Source organism: Hyposmocoma kahamanoa, unplaced genomic scaffold, assembly GCF_003589595.1.
Source record: "Hyposmocoma kahamanoa isolate Upper Pololo Valley unplaced genomic scaffold, ASM358959v1 192, whole genome shotgun sequence".
Classification (NCBI taxonomy): Eukaryota; Metazoa; Arthropoda; class Insecta; order Lepidoptera; family Cosmopterigidae; genus Hyposmocoma; species Hyposmocoma kahamanoa.
The window spans coordinates 2,223,961-2,242,878 of record NW_020653719.1 but is presented as its reverse complement, the minus strand read 5'-3'; the positions used below and the strand labels follow the sequence as shown (position 1 = coordinate 2,242,878).

The window sequence follows — 18,918 nt, the reverse complement described above, 5'->3', positions numbered from 1 at the left end:
TGTATAAACCACTTCGAATACAATAATAAATGTAATAAAAACACGCTTAGATAAATAATTACGTGTAAAGAAGCGTACTTGCTACGTTTCTTCCCTACCAAACAACCAAGAAAGCAAGCAATGCGTACAATGGAACGCGCTGTCTCAAGCCCTTTTGTTTTGTCGCTCCGCCCGCGCGATTTGTGATACTAAAAATATGTTTTTTTGATGATGATGACTTTATTATGTCTTGTAGTTTGGAAAGTCCTGTTTCATTTATGATAATCCTTCCTCCCCTCATCCTTTGTTCCAATGTAGAAAATCAGTATAGGAACACAGTTTCTTTTTTTTTATATAACAAAAAGATCGAAAAGCTCGAAAAAACCCGGTCTACGCGGGTTTTGACTATACTATGACCCGAAAACCCGGGTTTTTAAAATTGGTCCGGGTTTCGATGCCTTAGTTGGGCCTAAACCGTCGCCTGATAGGAGAACCGTGCCCAGCAGTGGGGAGTATAAATGAGTTGACGACGATGATAACGACACGGTCTACATTAGATTATATATATGTATTTCTGTGTCGTAATATTTTTTTAATTTAACGGTAGGTACTATATTAATACAACATAAGGAACGACGTCAGTATTTCAACATTTCGACAAACTCTGTGGTGTAACGGTTTGCATTGTGTGCCTTGTATGAAGAGGTCCCAGATTTGATTCTCTGTAGGACTAATTTGGAGAATGAAGTATGCTAAATTGGTTCTGGTGGAGTAAATTCCGTTGCAAATTCTGTTGTTATTGGCACTTTTTTATTATTAAATAAATACTTAAAAGTGTGCCCAGTCTGGATGTTATAAACTTAGGCCTACTAAGTTGAAGGAAATGACCATAATATTTCTTTATTTAATTAAGCCCCAGCTTAAAATTTGTGAATATTATGTATTTGTATTATATTATTGACAGATGGCGAAGAAGGAACGGACACTGTGTACAATGAGTTAGCGAGCACGCAGGAGGACGAATTCGAGTCGGAGGAACAGTGGAGGAAACAGAGGCATGAGAGAGAAATGTTCTTGAAGCAAATGGTAAGAACCTTCAGATTAAAGCTTAAAAGATCAGCCGACTTTCGAATCCATTTCTTTCGATTAACTAAATTAACGAGATACAGACATATTATGACAGTCGAATGATAGAGTGATTTAATATTTATATAGGACATCTCTAGTCGGCGATAGCAGCTGTAAAGTTACCGCTCTGAGTGAAGAAATACTAATTAAATTAAATAATTTGTCACAGATGGGCGGTACGGAAAAAAAAAGTTGTTTTGGCGAAAAACAAAGATTTGCAAGAAGCACGTAGAATAATTCATAAGGTCTGCTGTTTCGTTCTGTGGCTTAATTGGCAGAGCATCTAGCACGGATTGCCTGGGGGTGCTGGTTCGAATCCAGCCGGATCGAATGAATTTTTCTAAGTGTTCGATCTTTGTTAATTCAATAAACTTAAAAATAGGACATAAATTGTTATAATAAAGAGCGACAGAGACGCTACGCCGCCTAACATTCTTCGAAAAAAACAAAAACAATCTTGTACAAACAACTCTAAATTTAAGATATATACACATATGTTTTCGAACCTCATCCTATGTCATTAAATATTTATAATAATGTATTAATATATTTAAAACACAAGTAAACTTTAATAAATTTATAAAAAAATTGAAGAATATATTATGAAAAATATATAATATAAAATACATCTTAAAAATGTTTGAACTTTCTAATTATCGTATCCACTGCTATCTAATTACCGTTTCCATAAAATATTAGTATATTTATAACTCGAAAACTACTTTGTCTATTCTAATCATTGACTTACAAATAAATGGACGACGGGTCTTATACAAAAACCACGAAAAAAATGTCCCAAGTCAACCTATTCGAAATTTAAATTGTAATGTCATCGCAGTATCGCGCTGTCAGTCGAACAAATGAAGACTAAAGCGGAGTTTGGCGCTCTGTATACGATTTTAGCGCCTTACAAGTGCGGACACTTTTTAGCGCGGACCCGACGTCCATATAATTGTAAGTCAATGATTCTAATGCCATTTAGACATATTGATAGTTAAGCTTAAAGTAGTTCATATTTCAATGTTATTGGGCACATTAAGCGAGAAAAAATAATGGCTACGGTAATTAGGCTGAGGACACCGAAATAGTTACGGTAATTAGGCAGAGAACACCCAATGAGAGAATGGCCGAATGATACAAATACGGTAAATCCATACAAACGTGGCTAGAGGGAAATACTTCCGTTTGCCGTGATCAGTATTTTCTAATTAATAAATTCTGCATATTTGTAAGTTAAGCACCAACTCATCTTTTAGGCGAATGTGTGCAGGCCTCGTTCACATCTTTATTTTACATTCGGTGACATTGTGGGCACAAATATGTTGGACTACTTAAATTTAAAAAAAAGGAACCGGACGTAATTTGCTCTTATGCACAATACAATACTACAGAGTGAAAATAGAAATCACACTTTAACTAGCTATTATATATGTATATAATATATATAGTATATGTAATTAAAAATATTTATTTTTTAGCAACAACAACAAGAAGAGAACAACTTAAATGCAAGCGTGAATAGAACAACGATAATCAAAGCCAACCTGAACTCGAAGACTATGTCTAGTTTACTTCTAGAAGTAAACAGTAGTAAAACTGAAAGTGAAAGCCCTGCTCCAGTGCTTGAAAAAAAATCTAGTAAGGATGTACCTAATCCAAAGAAACCCTTGGCCATATACCAGGTAAGATTTTAATTAATTCATAGCGACATTTTCAACACAACAGGGAAGCCCAGTCTCACTGTCTACAAAAATAGAGCGGACACCATTGACTTACAAATAAATGGACGACGGGTCTAATACAAAAACCACGACGAGATATATAATACAAAAACCACGAGACTAAAGCGGAGTTTGGCGCTCTGTATACGATTTTAGCGCCTTACAAGTGCCGACACTTTTTAGCGCGGACCCGACGTCCATATAATTGTAAGTGAATGGCGGACACGTTTCTTTTGCCAATAGTACTTTTTTGATAACTCCATGCTCCATTGTCAACCAACTGATGTTTTGTCAATAATTAATTACCAGCCAAAAATAGCAACACTTTTTTTTATTATGTTTTAGCAAAGTTATCACGGATCCCTCTTAAATCGTGGCCGGGGCGCCCTAGCGCGTCTAGCTGCCCTGGCGACGCCACTGGCTGTAGACGATGACGCGCCAAAGGTCAGCTCCCTCGCGCCCTCCAGCAAAAGGAACTTTGTCTTCGCCGCTGTTACTCCTGACCAAAAAGAACCTAAGGTAATCTATCGTTGCATTTTATTATACAAAAAATTTGTTATTTAACGAATACATTCTCCTATTCTAGGGTTCAATTTACATTGCGGCGGAACGGAATGGACCGGAAGCGTCAATTTCGCCTCGCTGCGCGATAAGGCGCGCGCGACCTCTGGAATGCATTCCGGAATGCTCGAACACTCGCGAGCTTCCTCGCGACTGCGCCTTGAGGCTGTAGTATTCCATCGACGTTTGACGTTCTTCCGCGGATTCGCCAAGCTTCGTCGCAGCTGTGGAATGCTCGCGAATGCGCGGCATTCTCGAGCATGCGTGAGAATTCCGCGTAAGACGCGTGACGTGATTTTTGGCTCGTATCTACTTTGTACGTTACACAATTGGCCAAAAAGGGTAATGACCCTATATACACTATCGTTACAAAAGTTCGCTTCCATTCCGTTCCGCCGCAATATAAATTGAGCCTAAAACCAAAAATTTTCAGTTTTTAGCTATAAAGGTGGCAGAGTGCAGAAAAAACTTTCATAGGTTTCACAAACGAGGCATTACGGCAAAAACACCTTTAAAACCAAAAACAAAGATCTGCAAAAATTACATAGAGAAATTCGTAAAGTCTGCTGACTCGTTCCGTATCTCAGTTGAGACAGCGGTAGACTCGATTTGGCGAAAACTCCCTGGAAAAAATCAAACTATTATAGTGGAGTATTTTTACAAAAAGTATATGAATATCATGGTAGTCAAAACGTTATGATGTTCAATAAAATAAATACCAAAAATTTTCAATTTCCAGTTTTCATATATAAATCGATGGAACATGTTCTTGTGCGCTAATCTCCAATACATTTACAATAAATCGTCTGTTTAAAGGTAAAACTACATAATTGACATTTCTACAAAAAGTCTTTATATAGCTATGGTAAGAAACTCACTATCTTTCTGCAGGTGAAACTCAATAACAAAAAAGCTATAAACTCAATAAGTGGTTTTATCTGAATAAAGATGGTGATTTTCTTACAACAGGTAAATAATTGGAGATTTTTTGTGGATTTGTGGAATGTCACTTATGTGGTTTTACCTTTAAGCAGACAAAATGCTTTTTTTATCCATTAATGCGTCTAAGCCCCTAAAGTTCATTCATACTTTTAATATGATTCACATGTAGTTTCGATTAAAATAAAACCATTCATCTCCATCAAGGTTTTGTATTGTGTTTTACAGATAGCAAAAAGGAAAGCCGAAACAAATGTTGATACGCCGCGACTTGTGAAGAAAATGAGAACACAAGACAAACAGACACAACCAAGAAGTAGTTTATTAGATCATATTAAAATTTAATGAAGACTTAAATAACTATACTTAATTTAAATCGTTTAATTTTAAAGTTATGACATACTGTATTCAGAACAATATAAACAACTTTTATTAAGGGACCCCTCTCATATCGCGAAAAACATCTACTGTTCTATCTTTTTATCAAGTCTTTGGCGTGGAGTTAAATCCCTGACGGCGACTAATAAACCAACAACTCACAGTTGTACAATACAAAATGAGCATTACTAACTAGACCAATATGTATGGAACATCGTATGGAATAACAGATTAGCAATGTAAAGATCTCCATGGTAAAAGTTTTTCATGTGGATATTATTTTCCGTTAAGGGTAACTTTTTCGTTTATTCCCACTAGTTCTGTTGTACAGAGACCGTACCATGAACTCTTATTACAGTTCAGTATAGGCTCGTAACGACAAAAAAGCGGGATGGTGATATACACTTCATGTAGCGCTGTCCCACAACGATTCATTTTGGGTCCTAAACTGAATCGTAATAATATTTCATGGTAAGGCCCCAGTTCTGTTCAGAACTTCTTTTTTCCCATTTGTTCTGTTAATAAATAGATGGTTTTCTTCGCAGAAGTACTGAGAATTTTCTCTCCCACTAGTTCTGTTGACAGAACTAGTGGTACTTTTCTTCCCATTTGTTCTGTTGGTAAATAGACAGTTTTCTTCACAGAACTACTTACAATAATTTTTACGCTCCGATAACAACCGAAAATAGTAAGCGAAGGCATTCTTTAATGTAAGAACGAAATTATAATTAACAGAGAAACTTGCTTAGTTATTAATGTAATTTAAAAATATATGACTAGCTACTAGTTATTATAGCATAAATATTGTACCTATAGTTAGATAATTTAAAAAAATAAGAATCCGGGCTGGTACTACACCAGAATGAAAAGGACTTACTTTGAAAATAAAACTTCAAAAACATCATTACAATGTTTTTTTTTTTAAATTAGCTTACAAATAAAATACATTTTTAATCTGATTGAATTTCTAATTGAAATTTAATTGATAAACGCCCAACACTGCTCAATAAATACATTATAATAATATAGAGGGTGTAATCATTAAGTGTGCCCAGGCGATTATTGCGTAAATATAAGAGATATCAAAAAGCTTTAGATTGTCGACACATTAACTTTTTAAATAAAACTAGTAAAAACCAAAGTTTTTACGTTGAACTCTCTCATACATTTAATATGACATTCGTAGGGAGGCTTTAGTTGACGTACTATAAGAGGTAATAACAGATAATAAAACTACTATACATAAAGTGACAAAATTAATAAAATTGACAATTTTTTTTACTGCTGACACTCAGTTTCTTATAATAATAATTTTATTGTTTTAGAAGACAGGAATCTAGACAGCAGAAGTAGGTGAACATTTAATTAAGTTTGATAAAATGTTCATTTTGTATGAAAAAAGTTTTTATTAAAATTTGACCAAGTTCTGTTGTCCCGATATTTTCGTCCCATAAAATGACATGATCCTTACATGAAACTGAGTCGATGAGCGATAAAAAACATTTGATCAGTTTTATTAATTTTTATGGACAACTCACACTTGATCAAATAATTGACTTTATATTTTTATTCAATCATAAGATAGTTTTATTACTTTATTCATAGCAGTTTTGTTATCTGTAAACTTATTGTTACGTCTTAAAGTGGTTAACTAAAGCTTCTTTTTGAATGTCATATTAAATTTATGGGAGCGTTAATTGTTGTTAAAATTTGGGATATTTTAAGTTATTTATGTCGATTTACTCATTAGGTTACATACTTTCTATATCAGTTGAAAGCTTTTTGATAGCTCTTATATTTATGGAATAATCGCCTGGGCACACTTGACGATTACACCCTGTATTGAAGAATGCTTTTAATGAATGACTTATAAACTAGTAGTCGAATATAAATTATCTATTATTAAGTAATAATAATCGACAACCTACGCTGTCCAGTGGGTTGCATATTGAGTTTCATGGTGTCGCCATCTCATGTCCCGGGTTCGATCCCCGCCCGAGTGAATATATCTAACTTTTCTGTACTGTTTCGGGGTCTGGATCATTGTAGTATCGTGGTTTATCGATTTCCGGAACACAAGTGCTTTAGTTACTTACTTTTCGGATCAGAACGTATGTGATGTATAATATTTACATTTATTTATTTAATTCTCGAATCCACAACACTTTATGGGCCACTCTGTCATTTGTACAAGTGTAGAATCAAATACGAAAGTTCTTGAATGACCTAAAGACATAAAACAATCACAAATTCATCTAATTAAGCGTTTATTTGGACACAGGGTAAAATATCTGAACGGCGCCTTTTTGAATAACTTTAAACTCTACGTAAAGGCGTAAAATACAACAAAGTACGTACAAACGGTTTAAGATGCCCATTACATTACAAAAAATTACAATAGATATACAAAATATTTTTAAGTTATAGATCCAAAATATAGTAAAGTAGTCTTAGGGTCGTATTCCAGAACTCTACTTAATGCTCAAGTCAGGACTTGAGTGTAGAGGCTTTCTAGTAAATGTAAAGCATGTATGTGCTTCGTACGTCACATAGACAACTATATACAGTACGTCATTGCTTAGAATGAGCTCCACACATTTCCGCCGTGTATCTTTGGAGCCAAATAATAATAATATTGAGCACAAACATATATCCTAGTATCCGCACCGAGACAATTTAAAAAACTTACCAGGAAATAGAGCTGGTATTAATACAAAAATTTCATGTTGGTAGCACAGTGATTTCCGTTGTCTATTTCTTTCTTTCTTTTGTTCAAATTCTTCTATCCATCTCGCTCTCCGACCAATCGGGCGTCCACCGTCAGTTCGCCGGCCGGTTGCTTGCCGTGTTCTCTTGTTGTAATTTTTTCAATCAATGCGTTTTCTCGTGGTGCGGGTCGTAGCGTAGCGTGGAACAAATTTCTAGTCAAAAAAAATAAAGGATATTCGCGAAAGTACTAGGGCAGAAACAGTGCTGAAGTGTCGAAATGGCCAACGAGAACAAAGAAATTGGTGACATCGTGAAGAAATGCAAAATTTTGCTGTTAGACATCGAAGGGACAACAACATCGATCAGCTTTGTTAAGGTAGGTCCGACGGCTGACCGGCCGGCGCAGCGTTTCATTTATTATATGGAAAAGCTCATTTGATATGTATTTTCTATCTCGTGTAATTTGTTGTAATTGATAAAATGTAATTTGATAAAATTTCTTGAATGGTGGGCAAAATGGTCGCATTTTCGATTTGCAATATGGAGGACGGATTCAAAATGGTACCCTTTTCATCCTCCAATTTCATTGTACTCAATTTTTTTGCAAAGAACGTTCCACGTGGTAATAATTGAAATGACTTCGATGTTAGTTGTTTCCAAAATTTACCTAATACAATTTCGGAAGGGTCATTACTAGTTTAAAATTTTTTATACATCGAGTTGTTTATACATTTATTTATAGAATAACTGCAGATAGTTGTTACGTAGACCACCGTGTTATCTGGAGGAAGTGATAGATCTAAATTCCAATGACGGTAACTTGATTAGTTCGCCAACCGGCAAGAACAGCTGTTTCGAGCAGCTGGCTTTGGAAAAAATGTGGAACAGTTAACTGTCCTGTTTGAAAAGGCGTCAATATCACATAGGCTGTCTCTGTCACACTCGTGATTGATATGAATTATAGAGATAAGAAAATGCTTGAGGTCTCTTTCGATTAGTCGTGTAGCATGTGTTGTGTTGGCAGCATTGGGCCTTTGACTTTGCACTGCAATGACTGCGAGTTTTGTATTGTTGACTGCGTGTAGTGTTCGTTTGATACTTTTGATTTAAATTAATTCTCGCTCTTACCTGTTTCTTACCGCACTAATTTACAAAGTCTGGTTAGAATGACTGATAAAAATATATGCTAACTAGTCATGGTAACAAATAATTCAGTTCTTAAATACTATGGCACATCCTCATTTTAGTATAGAATTATGAAAAAAAGGGTACCTACGTGTGCCTACAAAAAGAAATGGTAGGAGTATGTGAAGTTGTCTACCCTCATGCTCAAACAATTTATTGAAACTAATCAGGCTAAGAAAATTCTGAAGCTCCTTCCTGTCTTCTATCTTGATAGGAATTTATGCATAGAAATATGCAATACCTTATTGTGTTTTATCCTTTTGTCTGTGTTGTTATAGATAGGTATTTATTATATCAACAATAAATCTAAGTATACATGGTACAAAGGTATTTATACTCTGTAAAAATTTAGCAAGATTAGAATTACAGGTTGGCAAAACTAAGACTTACAGGTTGGCAAAATTAAGACAACATAAATTTGTAGCAGCTTCTTACAAATGATATTTTTTTAAATATCGCAAAACAACAATTATTCTACATGTTTTTATATTACCACCCATTATCATTAGGATAATGAAATCAACAACTCATTGTAATATAAGTAGACTATATTTATAGTCTTAACTGCAACATGTGATGTATATTGCTTGGTTAGCAATTAACTTTTGATTCTGCACAGCAGTGAAAGTGTTGTATAAATCACCATGGGGAAAAAATAGTCAATTGAGGATATGTAGTAGTTGGTGGTTGGTGCAACGGGCTGGTATCCGCAACTCGACGACAAAGCGCCTATTTTGAGGATATACACTGATTAGTAAACGATGTGAAAACAAAATTCCTAAATATTTTTACAATAGAAAAACAAAATACAACCTTAAAATTTTATGAGAAAACCGCTTTATTCAATAGGTACTTTATATATTAAATATTTTTGTATCAACTGACCTAAATAGAATGCATATAGTACACAATATACATTTTTCAAAGGGCTTTAATTTAATTTGTAAAAAAATTCTGAATGCAATTCTCTATGCAATTGGGCCCAACTATTATAAGAATGTCAGCCTATTGAGTCACCTCAGGAAACATCACGAGTTTTCCCAAATATTAAAAATCTTTAAGGCTACAGCTTTTCTAAGAGTGAAATCCATGTCTTACAGTTTTATGAACCAACATTTATACAGGATGCTTAATAATATTGTCCAACAGAGACACATGACACAAGCATAAAAAACTCAAAAGAGATATATTCAACACCTAATATGAAAATTTAGCTGCTGAAAATTAAGGCAGAATATTTGGTTTATTTCTGTGCAACTAGCTTCCTTAAAAATGCCATAAACAAACTTTTTGATCTTAAGGCTGAATACCTTAAATCCAAAAACTTTGGAGCACTGATAGCAAAAGCAATTTCCTGCAATGTACACAGTATAATATCCTGCATATTATAACAAAAGAAAAATGGCTCTCCAAAAATAATTTGATGCTCATCTATCTATGATAGCTGTAGTTATTGAAAGTTACAAGAAGTACATAGAGTATCTAAGCTTACACAACCCTCTCAATAAATAACTTAGAGGGGAAACAACGAAAGGGAAATCAGGGTAGGCTGTTTTTCCAGAAAAGCCACATATTATAATGTTTTGGCTGACAACTACAGATAGGAAAAAGAATGTGCCCTAAAGCAAGTGGTAATTTAAAATAACACTTTGTTGAATGATAAACTTAATGATTGACTGAATGCAATATGTTAACGACCTTACACAGCTGTTACAAAATCAGTGTATTGTATTAGTTTAAAGTCTTTGGAGTGGAACTAGGAGATTGTCTCTTTCAAAACAGTTTAAAGAAACAATGTATTCTACAAAACTAGTGTTTGACTTCATCAAAAAGTTGCAATGTAACACTGGGATCTTCCTGTGGGCTTTGTACAGCATATATAAGCTCTACTCATGTGTAGTAGCTATCCCGCGTAGTATAGTTAGTACACATAGCCTTATACGTACTTTCTGTGACAAGTACGAAAAGAAAATGAATGCTTCTGTATAGCTATCTTCTAACTAACTCAGACATTGTGTAAACAGTTAGAAGCCTTACAAATGTGGGTTTATCGAAGATTTTTTAAAATATCTTGGACAGACAGAGTCACCAATGACAACATGTTGTGCAGGATGCACAGAGGCTTGGAGCTCCTGAGAACAGTAAAAAGGAGGAAGCTGCAGTATTTCGGGCACATCATGCGGAGTGATAAATACTTTCTACAGCAACTCATTTTGCAGGGAAAAGTCCAGGGCCGCAGAAGACGTGGTAATAGAAAAACCACATGGCTTCAAAATTTTGTAGAGTGGTTTAACATAAGTACCACAGAACTGTTCCTAGTTCCAAGTTCACGGACCCAAATTGCCACAATGATAGCCGTCTTCCTTCCGAAATGGATGAAGAAGATCACCCCAAGATGAAGAAGAAGTGTAGCTACCCTTAAATTAATAATGTACCTCTTATTTTGTTTAGTAATTAGCAGAATTGGTGCATGCAGAATTTAAAATGAGACTGAATTTATTCTATTAAAAGCGAAAACATGTAAGCGAAATTACATTTTTTCGTGCAAAGTATATTTGGTACCTTCAGAGATTTTCTGCAAATATGCAGAAATTTTTTTCTCGTGTGTACAAAAATTCACAAATTCATGATTCAAAACATTGTATCTAATAGGAGTCGATTCCTACTATTCAATATGTACTATTTCAGCCCAGTTGTAAATACCTGGTAACCATTGATGGATGACATTTCCGTCTAGACGAAGCTAAAAAGTAAAAGTCTCAAATTAAAAGTGAAACGGACCTCGATGCAGAAATAATGGGAGCAACGCTTTTTACTGTGTTGGCGCATGTGTGCTCACCAACTCGGAGGCACGAGGCCGTAGTACAGAGATGAACAGTATATCAATAATACTTTACTTTAATTGTGAGGAAAGTAAGATCATTCATTCCTTCGAGACAATATTATCAACTTCAACTTTATTTTTGGTACAGGCTGCTTGTGGTAAAATTAGAATTTGCAAGGGAGACGTTGAGATTCTGATAATAGTGTGTTATAAAGCCTTCCAGAATAAAAAGTAATTCAAATCATATTTCGAAAGATTTAAAAAGAAAGTGTTTATGTACGGCCAGCATTCATGTTATATACATAGAAGATATATTGATTATTTATTATAGTCAATCTTCATAGTACGTAATGAAACATTGTCCTCAAGACTCCAGGTGCCTTGTCAAACCACGGGTAGCGTAAGCTACCGCTACGCGGTATTCCACACAAACGAATTTGATGAATTGTACTGGATGAAAATCGGAGTAGCAGGTCATTCGAATACCACTTCGATTATTCATCGAATTTTCAGTCTGAATCACTTTCAACGTTGCAGTTCTTGAGCCTAATTCTCTTAACTTGAAAGTCAGTCTGACGTACGTGAGGCGCACTATAAGTTTCCGGAATGAATAAGAAAAAATACTATAAATGGTCAGAAATGAATTTATTGTTTCTCAAAATATTCTCCGTTAGCTTTAATGCATTTTTTATGCGAATGAACCAATTTTAAAAACGTTTATGCCACTCTCCGTGACAATCTCTGAAACACATTTTTCATACTCTTCGACAGCCTCTTCTGGTGATAAAAATCGTTGAATGCGTAACTGGTTCTTAATTTTTGGAAATAAATAAAAGTCACAAGTCGGGACTGTCCGCGGGATAGCTCATAAGGTCAACGTTGTTCACCTTCAAAAATTAATTTGTCTGTCTGGCCGTGTGAGAACTGGCATTATCGTGGTGCAAGATGATACGAAGTTTACGGCTATTTTTATGGAATTTGTCAATAACTTCCGGCAAACAAATGGTCGTGTACCAATCACTATTCACGGTACAACGATTCTCCACAGCAGCAGTAGCCACGTGTCCAGTTTTATTTAAAAAAGAAGCAATCATCCACTTTGGCTGGTTTCGGCTCATCTCGAAAGACCCATACGCTCGATTGCTGCTTTGTTTTGGGATCGTAACTATAAATCCATGTTTCGTCACCTGTTACTATGTCCCACGCCAAATTTGACGCCCCTTCGTTGAATCTGGTAAGCATGGCATTACACCAAGTGACGCGATCTGTTTTTTGAGCCTCAGTCAAATTGTGTGGGATTCACCGAGAGCACAGCTTTTTCACACCCAAATGTTTGTGTAGTATTGATTGTATTTGACTCATGCCTATGCCTAAAAGATGCCCGAATCTCATGATATGTCACATGCCTGTCTGTTTCGATCATACTGCGCACAGCATCGATGTTTTTGTTGTTCACAGCAGTGGACGGCCGACCATCACGAAATTCGCCACTGAGATTCACATGACCGCGTTTGAATTCTGCAAACCAGCTATAAGCTTCATTGCCAAAAGTTAAATCCGTGGTGATGTAGACAATTTCTAAAATGACGCCACATTGCAAAAACAAGTGACAGTCAGATGAAACAAACTGTGTTCTACAGCCAAAGAGTTCCATTTTCATATGTTATAATTACTTTTTAAATGTTGGTTATGTAAGTGGCCAGTTATATATAGAAAACAAATTGGAATATCCAGGTCAAAATCCATTAGCATTTAAATTTCTGAAGTCCATTAATGTACGATTGTATGATTTGATATTTCACACTAAACATCGGGCTGATTTCAAACTTCGCGTTTGGGGCCAGATTATTCGCTCAGTTACTTCCGACTTAGTTCTGTACAAACATAAGCTTATTGAACCCTCGACACAAAACTCATTGACCTGTAAAGTTTATTTCATCATCATTCAGTTGCCTTTGAAATCATTGGCTTCGCCAATCAGTTTTCCCTTTGAGATAGCAGAAATTAGTAATTATTATTTTATAATAAATTTTGGAAACTACCCTCAATATAATGAATCCCAGAGTTGCTAGCTTTATTGCGGTGCATTGTCAATTTCCATGACAAATCATTAGCGCGGAATTCAGAAACCCAGGAAGTAAGGTGAATTTGAGTTACTGTATATCATCGAAGGCTATTCGGTTCGGCTAGGCGCGTTATCCGGTTTGGATACCGGCCGACAGTTCATTCACCTTGCCGCATTGTAGACGACGCAGTTTCTCCAGGTTGCCTATAGCCAACAGTGCCATGAAGGGGAGGTCAAGTTTTTTATAATAAGCTTCGCACAGAAAGCTATACGTAGGTATACTGTATAATATAATATACAGTTGACGATCTCTGGTAACGTAAGTGCAGGAAAACAACAAGAATACAAATTTGTGTCCCGCAAATGCATTACTTGTACCTGGAGTGTATGTTTTAGAACTTATAGAAGATATCGGAATGTGTCATTTCTACCTACTCAATTCACCTTCTCAATCTACCTACTGAAATACCCAAAAAAAAAGTAATCACTGTAAATGGACCACCAGTATAACAAGTTTAAAAAGAATTTACTTACTGATGAAGTTTCTTCTCGTAAAAAGTAATCACTGTAAATGGACTACCTGTATAACAATTTAAAAAATAATTTACTTACTGATGAAGTTTCCATTCTCGTAAGAAGTGTTGTCGAGTTAATTAATTTTTTATATTAGTTTGAAGTTATAATTGTTGAAGTTCATTTGCTGGTTTGAAAACTATTCAACTATAACCCAATAAAATAAGGTATAAATACAGTTTGGTCATGTAGCTATCGTGCAACGAGTCATTGTGTTTTTTGGTAATGTTTTTGTATATTCACGACAGGAATTCGCCAGGGAAGTACTGCCACCTTACCTATTTCTTCTTTCTAAGCAGTAATGTGAGCAACGTGTGAGCGCAACGGTAGTGCCCTTCAGATCTTTGCGATTTAAAGCTCTGAGTGGCACTGCAACTGTTATGGACCGGCTTACCACCAGGCGCGCGACTAGTTCGTCTCGTTAAATTTTCTAAAATATCTTAACATTAAAAACTGTCTAAAGATTTGGTGATAGTCTAGATATAAAGTTGTAGTGGTGTAATTATTACGTCCTTGAAAATTAACAATTACGTACACATACTTCACTAAAAAACATTGCGATTTCAACCACAAACGTGACCACAAATCTAATTTGACTTTATTTATTAAAAAGGATTGGTTATCTCAGATTTACCTTATCATTTATACACCCTTGTTTGCTTGTTTGGTTTCATATTCGGTAAAACCTAAATTAGGACTTGCATTGATTTCAATCGATTGATTTCATCGCCATTTTTAAAATTAGAAAAGAAATGTTAATTCGTTCAATTTAATGGACTTACTAAATGCTGGCTTCTTGATGTTGCGTATTGTGTATTTTTTTTAATCATGGAACAGCCATGGTATCCTAATGACTGCCTTTCAAGTAGAGGGTTGTGCGTTCTAATCCAGGCTTGCACTTCTGAGTTTTTCGAAATTCGTATGTAGAATTTGATGTGAAATGATGATGAATCATGAGCTTTCTGGTGAAAGGAAACATTGTGAGAAAACCTGCACACATCAATCTGCGAAGCAATTTTGTGGTATATGTGAAGGTTCCAAACCGCACTGAAACCGCGTGGGAACTACAGCCCAAGCCCTCTCATTGTGAGTAGGAGCATGTGCCCAGCAGTGGCCTATATATATATTTATATTATATTAATAACAAAATCGTAATTTCATTGGAACAGGAAAAATTATTTCCGTATGCGGAAGAGAACGTGAAAGAATTCCTGGACAGCCAATGGGAGACCGAGGATGTGAAGGAGGTTGTGTCGGCCCTCAGGAAGTTGTCGCTTGAAGACCAGGAGAACAGCGTTGAGGGCGTCGTAGTTATTCCAGGAGAGGTATGTGTTTGCGTACAAGTATGTATTAATTTAATCACCCATTGACCCTTGGGTAGAACATGTCCAGCAATTTGCTAAATTTTTTGCTATTCCTGGCAAGCCTTCTTCGCGTACTTTTTCCGTTTGTTTCTTGAGACGCGCATTTTTCAACACTCAAGATCTAATGGTTTCTCAGCGAGACGTGATCTTCCTGCTATGAACCTGTCTTTGTGGTAACCGATTGTAACGAAAGCAGTATAGGTTGGCGGACAAAAGAAATTAAAATGAAAATGTCGTTAATTCGGTATTTATTCGGCAGAGTTACGCTGTATTAAGGTAGATAGATATATGTATATACTAGAATTCAAAATCTTAGTACATGGATGAGAGACGACGCACTGAAAATCTATTTGGAATTAATAATAAATCGAACACAGCATCAAACTATCATCAAGCTATCAGTTCTAAACAAGAATATAAATTTTGAGAGGAAGTATTAATTTAGTACTAGTAGTATCTTGAAACTAAGTGGCGTTGTATAACTATTTTATATAATACATTTCTAATTAGTAATTCTAGGATTGTGAGAAACTAATAATTATTTATCATTTTATTTACAATTATTTCTATTTATATTTATTAAATGTATTTGTAATTTTAACTATGGATCGAGGGCTTCATGTGCGGATGGTGGTGGCGCCACCAGTGGACATCGAAGCTAACACGATATTAGAAAATAAACAAAAATATTTTTTTTTATTATGGCTGGTTAGTTTCACAAATTCATACTTATATTAGTAAGAAATAGCTAAGATAAAATACAAAAGGCCGATCTATCGAGGTACACTGTTTCGAAAGTGTAGTGTATATATCGACTGAAAATTGACGTGTTAATGCGGTCGGCTATCATCTTAAGGATACCGTTGGCGCTCCCCCGTATACGACGTATCATTGATGCTGTCTTTTTGCGTGGTATGGCATAAAAATCGTTTACATTCGCAATATCGCGGGACCCTCAACAGTGCCCTAAAACATTAATGTATTGGATCCGCAAGGAATTGAAGGATCACTGCCTAAAATTATCCCACATGTACGGAATAAAGTCAACTTTAATTCAATACTGCATCGAGCAAACATGTGCGCCAACATACCGCCTCGTACCCACAACGCCCTGCGTTCCCTCTCCAAGTCCATGTCACCTTTCAAATCCTCTATCACGATATGGCACAAGCATTTAAAATGAGTAGCGCGGTTTAAAGGAATACCGCTAACCGAATAGGAGGTACATTCAATGGTCCCTTATTTCTTCCTTTAAGAACCATAAACTCAGTATTTTTTGTATTGTACTTTAAACCGTGTTGTTCAACGTATGGCTCACAGACTTCCAACAAACATTCTTCTAATACCGGCCAATGACGGGCTCAGAAGTACCATGTCGTCGACATAACTAATATTATTAACACTAATGTTATCTATTCTGCAACTAGCATGCATGCTGCTGAGTGTGCCAATCTGATCTACATATAAATTAAAAAGTCTGGGCGAGGTCAGTCCACCTTGTCTCACACCACAATTAAGTACATATGGGTCAGAAAAGGCAGTCGCCCACTTAACTACATTAATTTGACTTTGATACCAATGTGAATATAGTTGTATTACTTTATGCGGTACACCTAACTCTCTTAACTTAGCCCAAAGGATATCATAAGACACTAATGCTCGTATTCCAGAACTCAACTCAATAATCGTACTTCCAGTGCTTGAAATCATACTCTGGTCCTGACTTGAGCAATGAGTAGAGTTCTGGAATATGACCCTTAGGCAGCGTTAAGTAGCGTTCTGGAATAAGACCCTAAGATAAGCCTTAGATAAATTATTAAAACTACCGTGTATTTAGTGGTTACAAATTGCGCAATTGGTATTAGAGTGCCTTAGAAATCGTTTCACATCTCGTTTTTTCGTATGAATGTCTACTAGCAACAGCAGTAAACATAGTTGTTAACAACTTGGTTAGATCTTAGGTTAGACATGGCTTCGGTGACCATCTTTTGGGGAGGCATATGTTCAATGTTAGATGGTGACGATGACAATGGTTTTATATAAAAATGCTCTCTAAAAAATATTAAGGAAGAAATGTTATGCGCTTTCAGGATGCCACTAAGGAAAATCAGATTGAAGGTGTGGTAAAGAATGTGAAGTGGCAGATGTCGGCGGACCGCAAGGTGGGCGCGCTCAAGCAGCTGCAAGGGCTGATCTGGAAGCAGGGCTACGATCGCGGCGATATTAAGGGCCAGTAAGTTTATATTGTGAAATTTAAACGCGTAATTCCCGTGGTGAAACTTTTAAGAATTTAATTGAACAGTTCATCAAACAGTAATGCACCTATTGCCGACCATAAAAATAAATGCAAGAAATTTAGACAGTTAAATCAGGTGACAAGCTCAATCTAATTCATCCTCTACTTACTGCTATTTTAATTAAATATGAGCTAGTTACTAAAACATTGACTGAAATTGGTTTACTCAAATATGACCTGGGTGATTATACTTGGTACTTGGTGTAACGGGCTAGTCTGCCACTCTACGTCAATGCGCCTATTTTGCATGTGGTGGGTGGGTCCTACTCGTGCCTTAGCTCCTCCAGGAGCGACCTCGGCATTCCAAGATACTTCGCCCTGTAGTTGGCCACACAGTTAATTAATTTTCGAGATAGATTGGCGTTGAGCGTTGAGAGTGCTTCCCTCGCCTGTCTACAAACCGTAAGGCTAGTCCATGTGTTGTAATGAGAAGATTTAGTGCCTGTGTATTCAGTTATTCTGAACCATTGGTAAGGGACACTATGGGTTCTGGTCCTGTAGCGTCCGTCTCCGACCCTTTTCTGGCTAGTTCATCTGCTGCGTCATTGCCACGTGAGCCGCTATGTCCTTTAATCCACTGTAGAGTTACGTGGTTGTGTATACAAACCTCCATGTGTGATTGATGGCATTCATAAATGAGCCCTGAGTTTGTCATAGGTGTTCAGTGCTTGAAGTAATGACATGCTGTCGGAGAGTATTCAAATGGAATGTTTCTTTACTTTTCGCGCTATGATTGCTTCTGCCGCTAACTTGATTTAGCGACTGAGCTTCTGGTAGAATGCTCGCCTGCCGGTTGATTATATATACCACATTAACATTTTGGTACAATGCACGGGTTTAGACATGAAAGTGCAGTCTTTTGTCTGTAATCGTGACTGTGATATATTAGGTTGTAATGTATTGGTTCTCACTTTGTTCCAGCGTATACGACGACGTGTTACCAGCTCTCGAGCAATGGTGCTCATCGGACGAGCAGAAGGTGTACATTTACTCTTCAGGCTCCATCCAGGCTCAGAAGCTGCTCTTTGGACAATCCTTGGCTGGAGACTTGCTGCGCTTCATCGATGGGCATTTTGATACCGCGGTGGGACCCAAGCAGGATCCCAAAAGTTACGAGAATATTGTCGAGAAGATTGGCTGCAAACCTGAAGAGGTTTTGTTCTTGACAGATATTGTGAAAGGTGAGTTAGTAGTTC

At 36.3% G+C, this 18,918-nt stretch overlaps 1 protein-coding gene across 1 annotated transcript in view; it reads left to right on the top strand.

Annotated features, from left to right (window-relative positions):
* Positions 1 to 18,918, top strand: part of LOC113226644 (claspin-like) — a 37,192-nt gene that overhangs the window by 9,926 nt on the left and 8,348 nt on the right. The window contains exons 12-18 of the mRNA XM_026459361.1: positions 944 to 1,065; positions 2,586 to 2,789; positions 3,174 to 3,347; positions 4,557 to 4,624; positions 15,225 to 15,387; positions 17,517 to 17,659; positions 18,644 to 18,903. Coding sequence (XP_026315146.1) covers positions 944 to 1,065; positions 2,586 to 2,789; positions 3,174 to 3,347; positions 4,557 to 4,624; positions 15,225 to 15,387; positions 17,517 to 17,659; positions 18,644 to 18,903 — 1,134 coding nt within the window. The remainder of the gene's footprint in view (positions 1 to 943; positions 1,066 to 2,585; positions 2,790 to 3,173; positions 3,348 to 4,556; positions 4,625 to 15,224; positions 15,388 to 17,516; positions 17,660 to 18,643; positions 18,904 to 18,918) is intronic.